A 20,120-nucleotide genomic window follows, 5' to 3' on the forward strand; every position below is an offset into this window, starting at 1 on the left:
TCGCTTCGTGTTTATTCAAATCTAAATTTCACAGAATCAAATCATAAGGCATTTGTTTGTGAATCGTAAAATACAAATGTAACGTGTGTCACGTTCACGGATGACTGTGCGTGCATTTGTTAATCATTTTGAGTCCGAATTCATCCCATATTATAATGACCAAATCATTTGGTACGACCAATTAAATCAGTTATTGTATTAAATAAAAAATTGGGTCTGAAATATGAATCTCTGATAAAAGGATGCTAAATTGAATCGTATTTATAAGAGATTTTCAGGAAAAAAACTTTAAATTTAAGAAGAAAAAAAATATGAGATGATTAGTTGCCAAAACACAAAGAAATGCAAATACTTTGTTTCTTGAAATCCTTAAGATTTGTTAGCATGGCAAGTAAATGAATAATTTTAAGATAGATCACAGTCGCACCACATGACATGATTCATAGATGAAAAAATGTAAGTCACTTAATTCAACTTTTTAACCTGCATTTATGAGTACAACACAGTCTAAATGTTTGAATAACTACAATAGATATTATTTATTTGTATTATGTATACATCATTGAGCCATACTGTATATGTGATTTTAATATTCCTGTACACCAAAGAATAAAGAATGGAGGGAAACCGATCCTAATTATTAAACAATCATCTTTATTTTCATTTCAAACGGAGGAATATTTACACATGTGTTCCCTTTAGTGAAGATCTTGGAGTGTTATATATCTCAAGAATGAATGATGTAATAAACCTCTATGTTGACCATTTGACGTGAACGGTGTTGAAGTCCCAGCGGTCCGGATGTCCCATATGAAGAAGTTTACTGTAGGGTGAAGTGCTCCACTGAAACACAGGCACCTGATCCCACGCCGGACCGCTCACGGCCAACATCTCAAAGTGTTTCATCATCTCATAACCCGTCAACTACACAAACAACATACAAACACATCTAACACATCATGTGCATGTACAGCCTCATCAACAACATCTGCTTGAGTTTGTACTTCACCTTCATGTCAGTTCCACCGTGTGCCCGCTGCCTCAGAGCTCCAAACGGATACGTGCCATTGGCAGGATTGAGATCAGAGCGAGCGGAGATAGCGTTCTCACCGTTCTGAACTGGAACACAGTCATCACAGATGGACAGAGGGTCCTCCTTATAGTTATTATACCTGCCACAGACAGACACACACAGAGAGAGAGAGAGAGAGAGAGAGAGACATACAGACACACAGAGAGAGAGAGAGAGAGAGACATACAGACACACAGAGAGAGAGAGACATACAGACACACAGAGAGAGAGAGAGAGAGAGAGAGAGAGAGAGAGACATACAGACACACAGAGAGAGAGAGAGAGAAAAAAATGTAAGTCACTTAATTCAACTTTTTAACCTGCATTTATGAGTACAACACAGTCTAAATGTTTGAATAACTACAATAGATATTATTTATTTGTATTATGTATACATCATTGAGCCATACTGTATATGTGATTTTAATATTCCTGTACACCAAAGAATAAAGAATGGAGGGAAACCGATCCTAATTATTAAACAATCATCTTTATTTTCATTTCAAACGGAGGAATATTTACACATGTGTTCCCTTTAGTGAAGATCTTGGAGTGTTATATATCTCAAGAATGAATGATGTAATAAACCTCTATGTTGACCATTTGACGTGAACGGTGTTGAAGTCCCAGCGGTCCGGATGTCCCATATGAAGAAGTTTACTGTAGGGTGAAGTGCTCCACTGAAACACAGGCACCTGATCCCACGCCGGACCGCACAGAACTCCAGCAGCCTAAGCTATGCCCAGACAGTGAGCAGAAACTCCACACCGACATCTGCACAAGCTCCAACAGCCGAGCTAAAAGACATCCATCAGATGCTGAACCTAATCTGCTCACACCTACTGTACTAAGACAAAATCCGCACTAAACAAATTAATAACTTATGGATAACAAATCATTTACAATATCATGTTGGAATATTCAAGGCCTGAGGTCATCTGCTTTTGGACTGAAAAGCAAAAACATAGACTTCAGCTCTGAAACAAAAAACTCAGACATCCTCATCCTACAGGAGACATGGAGTAGAGGAGACGGACCCACTGGTCGCCCTACAAACTACAGAGAATTCATCATTCCATCCGTCAAACTGCCTGGTGTCACCCAGGGAAGAGACTCAGGCGGAATGCTGATATGGTATAAATCTGAATACGCTAACTCAACAAAAATGATTAAAACTGGCCAGTTTTACACATGGATAGAAATCAACAAGACCATCACTTCAACAGATAAGAATATCTTCCTGTGTGCAACCTACATCCCTCCAGCAGAGTCACCCTACTTCAATGAGGACAGTTTCACGATCCTGGAAGAGGAGATCCACTACTTTCAGTCACAGGGCAATGTTCTGATCTGCGGTGACCTAAATGCCAGGACAGGCGAAGAGTCAGACTCAGTTCACTCCAAGGGAGACAAACACATTCCAGGAGGAGATGTCCTTTCCATACCTACACATACACAAAGACTGAACTACGATAAAACAACAAACAAAAATGGATTAAGACTTCTCCATCTTTGTCGCACACTGGGTCTGTACATGGTCAATGGACGACTACGAGGAGATTCATACGGTAGGTACACCTATAGTTCTAAGCTGGGTAACAGTACGGTAGACTATTTCATCACGGATCTGAATCCTAACTCCCTCAGAGCGTTCACAGTCAGCCCACCATCACCATTGTCAGATCACAGTAAAATCACTCTCTACCTCAATAGATCCAAACCTAACACAGAGGCATCAAAACAAACTCACCTCCATACCCTAAAACAAACTTTCAGGTGGAAACAAAATTGCGAAGATACATACAAAAGCATAACTCGTGAACCAAAAATTCAAATCCTACTGAATAAATTCCTCGATACCCCATTTCCACACAATTATGAAGGTGTAAATTTAGCAGTAGACAGGATTAACCAAATTTTTACAATATCTGCAACGCTATCTGACCTAAAACCCACTAACACAAAACCAAACAAAAAGCCGGTAAATGAGAAATGGTTTGATAAGGAGTGTAAAAACCTTAGAAAAGAAGTAAGAATTCTATCAAATCAGAAACACAGAGATGCTGACAATGTAAACACACGCCAACTCTTCCATGAAAAAGTTAAACAATATAAGGAAACACTAAGGAAGAAAAAGAAACAAGATACACAAAACCAGATAAAAGCAATTGAACAATCTCTAGAAACAAATCGCTTCTGGGAACATTGGAACACACTTAACAAACCCCACCATGAAGATCTTCCCATTCAGAACGGAGACGTATGGATAAAGCACTTCTCAAACCTCTTTAGTAAAATAAACAAGAACCATGAACAAACTAACCTACACAACAAACTATGCACTCTGGAGTCAACAATTAAAGATTACCAAAACCCTTTAGACTATCCAATTACACTCGCTGAGCTAGAACAAAATATACCAAAACTTAAATCCCAAAAAGCAAGTGGTATCGACGGTATCCTAAACGAGATGATTAAACACGCAGACCAAAAACTTACACTCGCCATCCTCAAACTGTTTAATATCATCTTTAGTACAGGTATATTTCCCACAATCTGGAACCAAGGTCTCATAACTCCAATCCATAAAAGTGGAGACAAATTCGACCCTAATAATTACCGCGGAATATGTGTAAACAGTAATCTAGGTAAACTCCTCTGTAACATTCTTAACAGCAGACTTCTCCAATATCTAAACAACCAAAACATCCTGAGAAAATGTCAAATTGGATTCCAACCCAAATACCGCACATCCCATCATATATACACTCTTCGTACCTTAATTGACAAAGAAACAAACCAAAATAAAAGAAAGCTCTACTCATGCTTTGTTGACTTCAAAAAAGCTTTTGACTCAATCTGGCATGAGGGACTTTTTCTTCAGTTGATTCAATGCGGCATCGGAGGAAAAACCTACGACATCATCAAATCAATGTACACCAATAACACATTTGCAGTTAAAACAACAAGCACACAGACTTTCTCTCCCAGAGTCGTGGAGTGAGACAGGGCTGTAGTCTAAGTCCTACACTATTTAACATTTACATGAATGAATTAGCTGGAGCTCTAGAACAGTCACCAGCACCCGGCCCGACCTTACAAGACACCGAAGTGAAATGTCTCCTGTTTGCAGACGATCTGGTGCTGCTGTCACCCACAAAAGAAGGTCTACAGCAACATCTGGACACCCTGCACACTTTCTGCCAAACATGGGCCCTATCGGTTAACCTTAAGAAGACTCGAGTCATGATATTCCAAAAAAAGCCCAGTAGCCAAAATCAACATCAGCGTTTCAAACTAAACAACGTGCCCCTAGAACACACCAAGAACTACACATATCTTGGTATAAACATTAGTAACACCGGAAACTTAAACAAGGCTGTGAACGACCTGAGAGACAAGGCACGAAGAGCCTTTTACGCCATAAAAAAGAATATCAAAATTGACATCCCAACCGTAATCTGGTTGAAAATAATACAATCAATTATAGAACCAATCGCGCTGTATGGAAGTGAGGTTTGGGGTCCTCTCGCCAACCAAGAGTTCAGCAGATGGGACAAACACCCAATAGAGATTCTGCAAACAGAAATGTGTAAAAACATTCTACGGGTACAGAGAAAAACTCCAAACAACGCCTGCAGAGCAGAATTAGGACTGTATCCTCTAATCATTAAAATACAAAAAAGAGCTTTAAAATTCTACACACACCTCAAGAACAGCGACACAGACACACTCCATCACAAAGCCTTAAGTCATCAAGAGCTGAGCCCAGAGAGAAACCCCTTCATCCAACTGATCTCACAACTAACTCTACAACCCCAAACATGCCCAAGTCAACCCCAAACCCCAGCCAGACTAAACCAAATGATGAAAAGACAAAAAGAGAAATATCTCCAACACTGGACAGAAGCAACAGCTCAGCAAAGTAAACTGGAATGCTATCTGTCACTAAAGAGAGAATATAAAGTGTCAGAATACCTCACAAGCGTATCAGACCCTAAACTAAGAAAAGTGTTGAGCATGTACAGACTCAGTGATCACCAGCTCACTGTAGAGACGGGCAGACACAGACACACATGGACACCGAGAGAAGAGCGACTGTGTCCACACTGCACACACAACCAAGTGGAAACAGAGCTGCACTTTCTCCTCTCCTGTCCCAACTACACACACATCAGAGAAACATTCTTCCCCCAGTTTACAAACTTACACAAAGACTTTGACCAGTTTCAACAAAAGGACAAGATCTCATACATACTGGGAGAAAAGTCAAGAAGCTCAAACCTGGCTGCAAGATATGTCAAGTCCTGCCACGACCAAAGAACAACCAGCACAACACAACACAACACTGACAGGACAACACACACAAACTGACACTGTCACCCTTATTGAGAACTTTAATTAAAACTGTTTTTCTGTTTATATTGAGATGTATATATATATAGATTTTTACTTATAGACTTTTAATTTTATTCTATCTTATTTTTGATCTTAATCTGTATTTCTGCATGTTTATATTTAATCTTGTGCTTTGGCAATGTAAATTTTCTTTTATCATGCCAATAAAGCTCCTTTGAATCTTGAATCTTGAATCTTGAGTGAGAGTGAGAGAGAGAGAGACATACAGACACACAGAGAGAGAGAGAGAAAGAGAGAGACATACAGACACAAACAGAGAGAGAGAGAGAGAGAGAGAGAGAGAGAGAGAGAGAGAGAGAGAGAGAGAGAGACATACAGACACACAGAGAGAGAGAGAGAGAGAGAGAGAGAATGAGAGAGACATACAGACACAAACAGAGAGAGAGAGAGAGAGAGAGAGAGAGAGAGAGAGAGAGAGAGAGAGAGAGAGAGAGACATACAGACACACAGAGAGAGAGAGAGAGAGAGAGAGAGAATGAGAGAGACATACAGACACAAACAGAGAGAGAGAGAGAGAGAGAGAGAGAGAGAGAGAGAGAGAGACATACAGACACACACAGAGAGAGAGAGAGAGAGAGTGAGTGAGTGAGAGTGAGAGAGACATACAGACACACAGAGAGAGAGAGAGAGAGAGAGAGAGAGAGAGAGAGTGAGTGAGTGAGTTAGTGAGTGAGTGAGTGTGAGAGAGAGAGAGAGAGAGTGAGAGTGAGAGAGAGATTGAGAGAGAGACATACAGACACACACAGAGAGAGAGAGAGAGAGAGAGAGAGAGAGTGAGAGTGAGAGAGAGATTGAGAGAGAGAGATACAGACACACAGAGAGAGAGAGAGAGAGAGAGAGAGAGACATACAGACACACAGAGAGAGAGAGAGAGAGAGAGAGAGAGACATACAGACACAGAGAGAGAGAGAGAGAGAGAGAGAGAGACATACAGACACACAGAGAGAGAGAGAGAGAGAGAGAGAGAGAGAGAGAGAGAGAGAGACATACAGACACACAGAGAGAGAGAGAGAGAGAGAGAGAGAGAGAGAGAGACATACAGACACACAGAGAGAGAGAGAGAGAGAGAGAGAGAGAGAGACATACAGACACACAGAGAGAGAGAGAGAGAGAGAGAGAGAGAGACATACAGACACACAGAGAGAGAGAGAGAGAGAGAGACATACAGACACACAGAGAGAGAGAGAGAGAGAGAGAGAGAGACATACAGACACAGAGAGAGAGAGAGAGAGAGAGAGAGAGAGAGAGAGACATACAGACACACAGAGAGAGAGAGAGAGAGAGAGAGAGAGAGAGAGAGAGAGAGAGAGACATACAGACAGAGAGAGAGAGAGAGAGACATACAGACACAGAGAGAGAGAGAGAGACATACAGACACAGAGAGAGAGAGAGAGAGAGAGAGATGTTGAGAGTCAAAGTCACTGCAGTAAGAGGTGAAGGTACAGTCATGTTGATGTCAGTGATGAGACGTGAGGAGGAGATCTGACCTCATAAGTTGCACCATGGACTCAATGTCAGTGATGAGAGTTTGATTTCTGCGGAATATCTGCGCTCGAGGATTCTCACTGAAGGAAAACCACAATCCGTATTTCTGAAGCAGCTCTTGACCTCCGCTCGCATTGAAAACCTCCTCAAAATATCTACAACATCAAACACGACATCACATGAACAAAACATGACCAATGAAATTCAGTTCATAGCAGATCACCTGTTATAGATATCTGTGATAATGTTTACAGCTCATGTGATACAGCAGCGATGTCCTCTGATATTCAGATTCTCACTTGACATATATCACACAGAGAGAGATCAGGGGAAGTGTGTGTCATCACACGTGTCAGATGAAGGGCCGGATCTCACATCACATCCAGTGTCATGGCTCTTCCAGATACCGTATGTACGTGTGTTTCATCTCTTTATGTGACCGTCACAAGACAGATGTTTCACTCACGGGATGTTGTAGCTCGCCCAGTAACCGCTCTTCAACAGTTCTTCAGTTTTATCTGCGTTTACCATCATACCACTGAAGCAAACAAACACAACAATTAAACAATAAACCTCCTGTAGTCACACACTCCTGTGGTTCATTACACAAATAAAGTGTGTAGTAACAGCATCAGTTCAGCTGTTGTGAGAAGGATCTTCAGTTTGACAGATGTTTATGCATTTCCTGTTAACAGCTATAGTGCCAAATGAATGTGAATGTGCTGCTGTATTTGAGCAGAAGGCACGCACACACTCCACAAACACACGCACACACACGCACAAATGCACACACAAACGCGTGCACACCCACGCACGCACTGCACACGCGCAGAGCACACACACACGCACCACACGGGTACACACAGCACACACGCACCACACAGATACACAAAGCACACTCACACACATACACGCACCACACGGGTACACACAGCACACACACAGCACACACGCACGCACTGTACACGCGCAGAGCACAAGCGCCCACACACACACACGGATACACACAGCACACACACATGCGCAGAGCACACACACACAAATGCACACACAAAAGCGCACATCCACACAGCACACGCAGGCACACACACACACAGCACATATAAATGCACAGACGCACATAAGCACGCACACACAAATGCACACACAACACTGAGTGCTTACGGTATTTGCTCCAGGACGGTGAACAGTCCTTGTTTCAAGTGTTTTTCTCCAGGTGTGAAGAGCTTATAGTCCACTATCATCCACTGATTATTGTACCTTACAAAGTAAACATGTGTTATTGTGTTCCATCATCAGTGTTTGTGTGTTGTGTTGTGCGTGTCGATGATTTCTTTACGTTCCGCTGTTGTACATGCTGAAGATGTCGGCCCACGCTGGTCCGCTCTCAGCAAGCCGATTGGCAACGATGTTTCTCAGCCACTCCATGACAGCATCCTGAGGCTTCACAAACTTCCACCGATCATCGTTACTGTTGCCAATCGTCGTTTCCATGGTAACCTATACATGACATCACGTGTCGTCATGGAGTTCAATGATGATGTGACACTAACGAAGAGCGGTGGGGGTCTCACCAAACCACTGCTGAGGATATAGAAGTCATCTCCAGAGAAAATACTGCCGGGATACGAGGAGAAGGCTTGAACTCTTCCAGGAATGACCCTCTTCCCTGTGACACACACACACAACCATCAGCCTCATGACATACAACATGAACACTTTCTAATGTCACAACAACCTCAAACAGATCAACTACACCAACACTTCTCGGTCTGATTGAAGATATTCTGTTTGGTCATGTGTTTACACAGATCAAGTGAATCGTCCGGTCTCTCTGGTGAAACCAACACGGAAGTGATTTAAACTGCACTTCACTGACTGGCCACCAGAGACTGTCTCTAGAATCTCACTGAGCCTCGTGTTCACATGCAGAAAATACATTAAACATCTTTACAGTCTTATGCAGAAACTATTTCATTACAACCGTGAGGCGGACGAATTGATTTGATAACTCATCCATTTAAATGATATTAGTTGGGTCAGTTAGGTCTAGTGGTTAGAGAGTTCGACTCGTAATCAGAAGGTCACTGGTTCCATTCTCAGTGCCATCAGGAAATGGCTGAGGTGCCCTTGAGCAAGACACCTTACTTGGGCTGCAACAACGAATCGATTAAATCGATAAAAATCGATTACTAAAAGAGTTGGCAACGAATTTCATAATCGATTCGTTGTGTCGTGCGACACAGAGACGTTTGATTATTTAAAAAAAACTTTATTTGAGCGCGGAGTGGAGTGAACACACTCGGTCTCTCTCGCGCACTGATACTAACAGAGTTCGGCGCCTCATAAACAGGGCGGAGCAAAAATAAAAATAGGCAGAGAAAGGCAGAGAAAGAGAAATCCGCGCGACCCAAGTCATCCAATGTGTGGGAGCATTTCACACTAAATAAACAGAAAAAGTGTGTTAACTGCAAAATATGCAAAAGCAGCATGGCACGGGAGCAACACGGCAATGATCCAGCACCTGAAACGCAAACATGTTTGAGTCTTTGATTAGGAGGAAGGGAGTTCAACAGCAGGTTAAGTCATTACAGAATCCCACTTTTGTTCCGTTTTGTTTACTCGTTATCCAGCTTGACAAGTTAGCGTTAGCTCGTTGGTAACAGTAGTAAAGCAGGGCTGGTATAGTTACTTTGCACTTTGCATTGCAAGACTAAAGACACGTTTTTATTAATCTTAAATCAAGATTACTTGACAAGAAAAATGGCCTGAGAAAATTAGGTGATGCTTAAAACTTCTGCTTGAGATTAAATCTCATTAAGATTATTTTTCCTACCCCATTGGCAAATAATTTTGCTTGTTTTAAGCAAACAATCACTTAATTTTGAGGTGTTTTTTCAGAAAACAAGACATCATTTCTTATGCTATTTCATGTGTCTAGTAAATGTATCTTGATTTAAGATTTTTTTTATATATGGACTGATAACAGGACAAAACTGTCCTGTGAGAGTTTGTGCATCTGCTAGTGTGTGCGTCTGCAGTGTAGTTTAGAGAACAAGTTCTGACATTCAAACAAATCCTGCTAAATTTTCTGATTTGAATTGTTCTTTATTTTTGATAAATTATTAATTGTTCTAGCAGCTCAGGTGGCACTTTATTTAAAAAAAATTTTTTTGGCAAACATGTGTTTGTTTTTTGTGTTAGTCAACACTATTATTTTATTTTATTATTATATTTATTATTATTATAACAGCTCAGGGATGATCAAGGAGCAACATGTTTGTGCACTTTCGGAAGATTTTAGTTCTGTTTTGAATAAAGGGTTGAAAATGAATGGGTTTTTTTTTAATCCGATTCATCGATTAATCGAAAAAATAATTAATAGATTAATCGATTATTAAAATAATCGTTAGTTGCAGCCCTACACCTTACCCCTGTTTACTCTGCAGTGATAGCTGCCCACTGCAGCCTACATGTAAGTTGCTTTGGATGAAAGCGTCTGCCAAATGAACAAATGTAAATATTATATTCTGCCCTTTTAAGGGGTGGTCACTTGAGTGATGCAGTAGGTGGATTGACGTCATTGTCTCCACCCACAGTCATCTAAACTCCACCCACATCTTTGCCCATTTACGGGAGTGAACCACTGTCAAGACTCCACCTACTTTAGGCTTCAAATGTGCTCTTCAAAGACCCTTTGTGTGACCTCACAGACACTACGTCCATGTAGCACATTTGAATGAAAGAAGAAAGTGAAGCAGACACATGATGTTGTGTGGATTATTTGTGTTTGAGATTGACGGTTGAATGTACCGTCTGGAGAGGTGCGGTAGGTGAAGTTGTATTTCTTTAATATCCTCAGCATTGACTGGTAGTTGTTCCAGGTATCGTGTGACATCAGTAAATCTCTGTTATCTGGCAGGAGTTTGATGAGAGCGGAGCAGGAGCCGGAGCCCTTTGCCCGAACAACGCTGGATTTATTCAATGCTGCCTCCAGATCCTCTAAATCTCCACCCATCTGAAAGAGTCTGAACAATCCAGAAGAGTTTACTCCAACACACACAAACAGAGACGTCAGGGGATGACCGACAGCAGCGTGTCTTTCTCTACTCACAGGAATCCAAACGGATCAATGGAAAAACTTCTGCTGGGATAATCCACCTGCCCGTTATAGCCGTCCTCCAAACCCTTGAGCTGAAGCAAAGCCAAACGCACCTGAACACACACACACACACGACATACATTCATTCATACCGACGCCTTCATCTGAGACATGTCACTGTGTTCTTGCAACGTCAGAAGTAAAGAAACAGTTCACTTCATACAGGAGAGTCTATCAAAACAGATAATAAATGTGTGAGGCTATCATGTTGTTCATATCAAACACAATAATGTCAAGATCCAGAGGCTGTTCAAGTAAACAAAAATAAACAACACAATACAAATAGACACACTTGACATCTCCATTAGGATATTAACAACACAGAGACTTCAGTGTTGAGTTGTGTGTAAAGAAAGATTTTTTGAGTCGTATAAACCTTCAGTCTGTGTGTGTGTGTGTGTGTGTGTGTACTTGTACATTTATCTTTAGGAGGACCCGTTTTTAGTTTTAGACCAGCAGAGTGAGGACTAAGAGAGTAAAGTGAGGACATTTTGTCCACTCCTCACTTTCTGAGACCCCTTTAAAGGGCTGTTTGAGAGCTGCTCAAGACCCGGTCTTGGGTTTAGGTTATCATCAGGTTTAGGTTATAATCAGGTTTAGGTTATAATCAGGTTAAGGTTATAATCAGGTTTAGGTTATAATCAGGTTAAGGTTATAATCAGGTTTAGGTTATAATCAGGTTAAGGTTATAATCAGGTTAAGGTTATAATCAGGTTTAGGTTATAATCAGGTTTAGGTTATAATCAGGTTTAGGTTATAATCAGGTTAAGGTTATAATCAGGTTAAGGTTATAATCAGGTTTAGGTTATAATCAGGTTTAGGTTATAATCAGGTTAAGGTTATAATCAGGTTTAGGTTATAATCAGGTTTAGGTTATAATCAGGTTTAGGTTATAATCAGGTTTAGGTTATAATCAGGTTTAGGTTATAATCAGGTTTAGGTTATAATCAGGTTTAGGTTATAATCAGGTTTAGGATATAATCAGGTTTAGGTTATAATAAGGTTTAGGTTATAATCAGGTTTAGGTTATAATCAGGTTTAGGTTATAATAAGGTTCAGGTTATAATCAGGTTTAGGTTATAATCAGGTTTAGGTTATAATCAGGTTTAGGTTATAATCAAGTTTAGGTTATAATCAGGTTTAGGTTATAATCAGGTTTAGGATATAATCAGGTTTAGGTTATAATAAGGTTTAGGTTATAATCAGGTTTAGGTTATAATCAGGTTTAGGTTATAATCAGGTTTAGGTTATAATCAGGTTTAGGTTATAATCAGGTTAAGGTTATAATCAGGTTTAGGTTATAATAAGGTTCAGGTTATAATCAGGTTTAGGTTATAATCAGGTTTAGGTTATAATCAGGTTTAGGTTATAATCAGGTTTAGGTTATAATCAGGTTTAGGTTATAATCAGGTTTAGGATATAATCAGGTTTAGGTTATAATAAGGTTTAGGTTATAATCAGGTTTAGGATATAATCAGGTTTAGGTTATAATAAGGTTTAGGTTATAATCAGGTTTAGGTTATAATCAGGTTTAGGTTATAATCAGGTTTAGGTTATAATCAGGTTTAGGTTATAATCCGGTTTAGGTGATAATCAGGTTTAGGTTATAATAAGGTTTAGGTTTTAATCAGGTTTAGGTTATAATCAGGTTAAGGTCAGGTTTAAGTACTCACTTCTGATGGTTAGGGGCTAGAGATTGCATTGTGTCAATGTATGTCCTCATAAAGATAGCTGTACAAACACGTGTGTAAAGTGAGTTGATATGAGCAGATCTACCTGATGCCAGTATGAGGAGTTTGTGTGTGTGTCCATCTGTTGTGTGATCCACTGCAGGTTTGTGTTGATGTAGTGTTTGAGACGCTGACAGTAGTCTGGCTCATGAGTGAACGCTCCACAGTACCCCATCAGTGTGTTCATCCAGTGTTTATAGATGAGCTGCGGATCACATCACATCACATGACATCACGTCACATCACATGTGCTTCAGTGTGAAGTGTGTGTGTGTGTGTTACCGGTGTTGTGACAGACGCCTCCACGAGTCCTGCAGCATACGCCTGTAAGGTGTCATTATAACTGCCATTGCTGCTCACCTCCAGATACGACCACCTGACACACACACACACACAAAAAGAGAAAACAAAACCACTTGGCTACAAAACTACACGAGAAAGAGAGAGAGAGAGAGAGAGAGAGAAAGAGAGAGAGAGAGCGACAGAGAGAGAGAGCGACAGAGAGAGAGAGCGACAGAGAGAGAGAGACAGAGAGAGAGAGAGAGAGAGAGAGAGACAGAGAGAGAGAGCGACAGAGAGAGACAGAGAGAGAGAGAGAGAGAGAGAGAGAGAGAGAGAGAGAGAGAGAGAGAGAGAGAAAGAGAAAGAGAAAGAGAAAGACAGAGTGAGAGAGAGACTGAGAGAGAGAGCGACAGAGAGAGAGAGAGAGAGAGAGACAGACTGAGAGAGAGAGAGACAGAGAGAGAGACAGAGAGAGAGAGAGAGAGAGAGAGAGACAGAGAGAGAGACAGAGAGATAGAGACAGAGAGAGAGAGACAGAGAGAGAGAGAGAGAGACAGAGAGAGAGAGAGAGAGAGAGAGAGAGAGAGAGAGAGAGAGAGAGAGAGAGAGAGAGAGAAATATACCAAAAACAAAATTATATTTTGAACATTATATATAAAAATAACTAACTGAAGACTCACTGAAATTAGAACAATTTTGTACTATATTAGAACAAAATATACCAAAACTTAAATCCCAAAAAGCAAGTGGTATCGACGGTATCCTAAACGAGATGATTAAACACGCAGACCAAAAACTTACACTCGCCATCCTCAAACTGTTTAATATCATCTTTAGTACAGGTATATTTCCCACAATCTGGAACCAAGGTCTCATAACTCCAATCCATAAAAGTGGAGACAAATTCGACCCTAATAATTACCGCGGAATATGTGTAAACAGTAATCTAGGTAAACTCCTCTGTAACATTCTTAACAGCAGACTTCTCCAATATCTAAACAACCAAAACATCCTGAGAAAATGCCAAATTGGTTTCCAACCCAAATACCGCACATCCGATCATATATACACTCTTCGTACCTTAATTGACAAAGAAACAAACCAAAATAAAAGAAAGCTCTACTCATGCTTTGTTGACTTCAAAAAAGCTTTTGACTCAATCTGGCATGAGGGACTTTTTCTTCAGTTGATTCAATGCGGCATCGGAGGAAAAACCTACGACATCATCAAATCAATGTACACCAATAACACATTTGCAGTTAAAACAACAAGCACACAGACTTTCTCTCCCAGAGTCGTGGAGTGAGACAGGGCTGTAGTCTAAGTCCTACACTATTTAACATTTACATGAATGAATTAGCTGGAGCTCTAGAACAGTCACCAGCACCCGGCCCGACCTTACAAGACACCGAAGTGAAATGTCTCCTGTTTGCAGACGATCTGGTGCTGCTGTCACCCACAAAAGAAGGTCTACAGCAACATCTGGACACCCTGCACACTTTCTGCCAAACATGGGCCCTATCGGTTAACCTTAAGAAGACTCGAGTCATGATATTCCAAAAAAAGCCCAGTAGCCAAAATCAACATCAGCGTTTCAAACTAAACAACGTGCCCCTAGAACACACCAAGAACTACACATATCTTGGTATAAACATTAGTAACACCGGAAACTTAAACAAGGCTGTGAACGACCTGAGAGACAAGGCACGAAGAGCCTTTTACGCCATAAAAAAGAATATCAAAATTGACATCCCAACCGTAATCTGGTTGAAAATAATACAATCAATTATAGAACCAATCGCGCTGTATGGAAGTGAGGTTTGGGGTCCTCTCGCCAACCAAGAGTTCAGCAGATGGGACAAACACCCAATAGAGATTCTGCAAACAGAAATGTGTAAAAACATTCTACGGGTACAGAGAAAAACTCCAAACAACGCCTGCAGAGCAGAATTAGGACTGTATCCTCTAATCATTAAAATACAAAAAAGAGCTTTAAAATTCTACACACACCTTAAGAACAGCGACACAGACACACTCCATCACAAAGCCTTAAGTCATCAAGAGCTGAGCCCAGAGAGAAACCCCTTCATCCAACTGATCTCACAACTAACTCTACAACCCCAAACATGCCCAAGTCAACCCCAAACCCCAGCCAGACTAAACCAAATGATGAAAAGACAAAAAGAGAAATATCTCCAACACTGGACAGAAGCAACAGCTCAGTAAAGTAAACTGGAATGCTATCTGTCACTAAAGAGAGAATATAAAGTGTCAGAATACCTCACAAGCGTATCAGACCCTAAACTAAGAAAAGTGTTGAGCATGTACAGACTCAGTGATCACCAGCTCACTGTAGAGACGGGCAGACACAGACACACATGGACACCGAGAGAAGAGCGACTGTGTCCACACTGCACACACAATCAAGTGGAAACAGAGCTGCACTTTCTCCTCTCCTGTCCCAACTACACACACATCAGAGAAACATTCTTCCCCCAGTTTACAAACTTACACAAAGACTTTGACCAGTTTCAACAAAAGGACAAGATCTCATACATACTGGGAGAAAAGTCAAGAAGCTCAAACCTGGCTGCAAGATATGTCAAGTCCTGCCACGACCAAAGAACAAGCAGCACAACACAACACAACACTGACAGAACAACACACACAAACTGACACTATCACCCTTATTGAGAACTTTAATTAAAACTGTTTTTCTGTTTATATTGAGATGTATATATATAGATTTTTACTTATAGACTTTTAATTTTATTCTATCTTATTTTTGATCTTAATCTGTATTTCTGCATGTTTATATTTAATCTTGTGCTTTGGCAATGTAAATTTTCTTTTATCATGCCAATAAAGCTCCTTTGAATCTTGAATCTTGAATCTTGAGAGAGAAAGAGAAAGAGAAAGAGAAAGACAGAGTGAGAGAGAGACTGAGAGAGAGAGCAACAGAGAGAGAGAGAGAGAGAGAGAGAGAGAGAGAGAGAGAGAGAGAGACAGAGAGAGAGACAGAGAGAGAGAGACAGAGAGAGAGACAGACAGAGAGAGAGACAGAGAGAGAGAGAGAGAGAGAGAGAGAGAGAGAGAGAGAGAGAGAGAGAGAGAGAGAGACAGAGAGAGAGAGAGAAAGAGAGAGAGACAGAGAGAGAGAGCGACAGAGAGAGAGAGAGACAGAGAGAGAGAGAGAGAGAGAGACAGAGAGAGACAGAGAGAGAGAGAGAGAGAGAGAGAGAGAGAGAGAGAGACAGAGAGAGAGACAGAGAGAGAGAGAGACTCTACCATGAAAAAGTTAAACAATATAAGGACACACTAAGGAAACAAACTGTTTAATATCATCTTTAGTACAGGTATATTTCCCACAATCTGGAACCAAGGCCTCATAACTCCAATCCATAAAAGTGGAGACAAATTCGACCCTAATAATTACCGCCGAATATGTGTAAACAGCAAATACCGCACATCCGATCATATATACACTCTTCGTACCTTAATTGACAAAGAAACAAACCAAAATAAAAGAAAGCTCTACTCATGCTTTGTTGACTTCAAAAAAGCTTTTGTCTCAATCTGGCATGAGGGACTTTTTCTTCAGTTGATTCAATGCGGCATCGGAGGAAAAACCTACGACATCATCAAATCAATGTACACCAATAACACATTTGCAGTTAAAATTGGCAACAAGCACACAGACTTTCTCTCTCAGAGTCGTGGAGTGAGACAGGGCTGTAGTCTAAGTCCTACACTATTTAACATTTACATGAATGAATTAGCTGGAGCTCTAGAACAGTCACCAGCACCCGGCCCGACCTTACAAGACACCGAAGTGAAATGTCTCCTGTTTGCAGACGATCTGGTGCTGCTGTCACCCACAAAAGAAGGTCTACAGCAACATCTGGACACCCTGCACACTTTCTGCCAAACATGGGCCCTATCGGTTAACCTTAAGAAGACTCGAGTCATGATCTTCCAAAAAAAGCCCAGTAGCCAAAATCAACATCACCGTTTCAAACTAAACAACGTGCCCCTAGAACACACCAAGAACTACACATATCTTGGTATAAACATTAGTAACACCGGAAACTTAAACAAGGCTGTGAATGACCTGAGAGACAAGGCACGAAGAGCCTTTTACGCCATCAAAAAGAATATCAAAATTGACATCCCAACCGTAATCTGGTTGAAAATAATACAATCAATTATAGAACCAATCGCGCTGTATGGAAGTGAGGTTTGGGGTCCTCTCGCCAACCAAGAGTTCACCAGATGGGACAAACACCCAATAGAGATTCTGCAAACAGAAATGTGTAAAAACATTCTACGGGTACAGAGAAAAACTCCAAACAATGCCTGCAGAGCAGAATTAGGACTGTATCCTCTAATCATTAAAATACAAAAAAGAGCTTTAAAATTCTACACACACCTTAAGAACAGCGACACAGACACACTCCATCACAAAGCCTTAAGTCATCAAGAGCTGAGCCCAGAGAGAAACCCCTTCATCCAACTGATCTCACAACTAACTCTACAACCCCAAACATGCCCAAGTCAACCCCAAACCCCAGCCAGACTAAACCAAATGATGAAAAGACAAAAAGAGAAATATGTCAAACACTGGACAGAAGCAACAGCTCAGCAAAGTAAACTGGAATGCTATCTGTCACTAAAGAGAGAATATAAAGTGTCAGAATAGCTCACAAGCGTATCAGACCCTAAACTAAGAAAAGTGTTGAGCATGTACAGACTCAGTGATCACCAGCTCACTGTAGAGACGGGCAGACACAGACACACATGGACACCGAGAGAAGAGCGACTGTGTCCACACTGCACACACAATCAAGTGGAAACAGAGCTGCACTTTCTCCTCTCCTGTCCCAACTACACACACATCAGAGAAACATTCTTCCCCCAGTTTACAAACTTACACAAAGACTTTGACCAGTTTCAACAAAAGGACAAGATCTCATACATACTGGGAGAAAAGTCAAGAAGCTCAAACCTGCTGCAAGATATGTCAAGTCCTGCCACGACCAAAGAACAAGCAGCACAACACAACACAACACTGACAGAACAACACACACAAACTGACACTGTCACCCTTATTGAGAACTTTAATTAAAACTCTTTTTCTGTTTATATTGAGATGTATATATATATATAGATTTTTACTTATAGACTTTTAATTTTATTCTATCTTATTTTTTATCTTAATCTGTATTTCTGCATGTTTATATTTAATCTTGTGCTTTGGCAATGTAAATTTTCTTTTATCATGCCAATAAAGCTCCTTTGAATCTTGAGAAAGAGAGAGTGAGATAGAGAGAGCGAGAGAGAGACAGAGAGAGAGAGAGAGAGTGAAAGAGAGAGAGAGAGAGAGAGAGAGAGAGCGGGAGCGGGAGAGAACTAGTTCAGCTGTACATTGTTTGAAAACACTACATTTCATGGCACATATTGTAAATAATATTTAGTGTTATTCTCAGCCGTTTTGGTGGAATTTGGTGGATTCATCTTGACCGGTAAACTCTGAGCTCTTGACAAGAGATTAAATAAACGCTAAATATATTCATACGCTGCTCGCTTTTATTAATTCTATCACTTTTGTTCATTTGTCAAACCGCGTCAGAACGAACACACTGCGGCTCAAACACAGACACTGTTCCGCTGCGCACACAGATGAATTGATGTTAAAGTGTCGCGAGAGCCAAATGCTTATTTATGCTTTCGAATCGCTCTCGCGTGACTTTAATGTCATAAGCCAAACAGTGTGTGTGACGTGTGCGCAGCCCCACACCAAACATACGAAGTCGAACACATCTGATTTATGACTTCAATATTTACCCGGTTTTGTGAATGTCGTCTGTGAAATTGGCGACTGCGACAGAGTTTGGGTAAAATCCCTCCTTTAGAAGCAGATTGGATGTTTTCTCATCATACAGCGCAGAGAAGATCTGAGCAAACGAGGCATTTAAAACACAGAACAAACACAAAAACAACAGATGAAGCGCCATTTGATCACGTGATTCCACCGTGAATGCAGCCAGCCACCGCTCACGTGTTACATGCCAAAATAAAAGTCTAAATAAGAGTCTTACTTTACACTGTCTGAAAGTGAACAAAAACGCTACATCTGAGAATACTAAAACAAAATATGAGGATCAAAAATAACATGAATAAATTAATAAAAAAATATATAACCCACATTACGTATGAAACTGACAGTTTTATGAAATATAAGTGTAGACAATATAAATCAAATGACCTTCGTCACATGTAGCTGCTCATCTGTGTTCATCACTCTCAGTTGGGTTCATATCAGGACCCTTTTCTCTATTGTTGACCCCTGTGCATTACATTTCAGCGCTTTTTACAATTTTCATTGTTGCAAAGCAGCTTTAGATTGGCTACATCATAATTAAAACTAATAAAGAATAATATAGTGGACATGACGGAACAAAATTAAAGACAATATATGATATTAAGAGACATGGTATTATTTCTCTATGCAATTTTAACTGATGAAACGGAAATAAACTCTATTGAATTAAATGCTGTCTTGGATTGCCATGACCGTCAATTATTCAATTGAAGTATATTATTTAATTTAAGTAGGCCTATAAAACATTTTACAATGTTGTTATCAGGACTGGAAACCTAAAATAACTATTTACATGAACAATTTGCAATAATACCAAAACCAAAGAAAGAATATATTTGTTAAAGTGAAGGTGTTAAACATAAATAGTTTATACAGTATAAAGTCATGTCTTCCAGTGACTATAAGCCAACGGTGGCAAAGAACCAAAACTGGACAGTATGTACTGTATGTGTATAAGAGTGCATCTTTACAATAGACACTTGTGGATGTGCTAAAAGTTGTTGGGATTGTCATGGCACGACGAACATCCAGCTTGAGACTGATCAATATGTCACAACCAACTGAAACCATCGCAGACATTCTATTGGT

The 20,120-nt window shown here is 40.4% G+C and overlaps 1 protein-coding gene across 2 annotated transcripts; it reads right to left on the reverse strand.

Annotated features, from left to right (window-relative positions):
- Positions 1–633: 633 nt before the first annotated feature.
- Positions 634–19,192, reverse strand: plbd2 (phospholipase B domain containing 2). Of its 2 annotated transcripts, none has more exons than XM_056755208.1 (12): positions 18,995–19,192; positions 13,151–13,244; positions 12,915–13,073; positions 11,091–11,191; positions 10,790–11,004; positions 8,551–8,645; positions 8,316–8,476; positions 8,141–8,236; positions 7,443–7,514; positions 6,979–7,131; positions 1,010–1,172; positions 634–924 (listed from the first exon to the last, which is right to left on the reverse strand). In XM_056755208.1, exons 1-12 carry the CDS (start codon positions 19,162–19,164, stop codon positions 754–756), a joined length of 1,650 nt encoding a protein of 549 aa, XP_056611186.1. In that variant the 5' UTR covers positions 19,165–19,192; the 3' UTR covers positions 634–753. The 2 variants fall into 2 exon arrangements, 1 of the variants encoding a protein (XP_056611186.1); XR_008907324.1 differs by lacking the exon at positions 634–924 and adding an exon at positions 1,661–1,869 and having other exon boundaries at positions 1,035–1,172.
- Between the last annotated feature and the right edge of the window lie 928 nt (positions 19,193–20,120).

The sequence above is a fragment of the Triplophysa dalaica genome, chromosome 8, assembly GCF_015846415.1.
Source record: "Triplophysa dalaica isolate WHDGS20190420 chromosome 8, ASM1584641v1, whole genome shotgun sequence".
NCBI classification, from domain to species: Eukaryota; Metazoa; Chordata; class Actinopteri; order Cypriniformes; family Nemacheilidae; genus Triplophysa; species Triplophysa dalaica.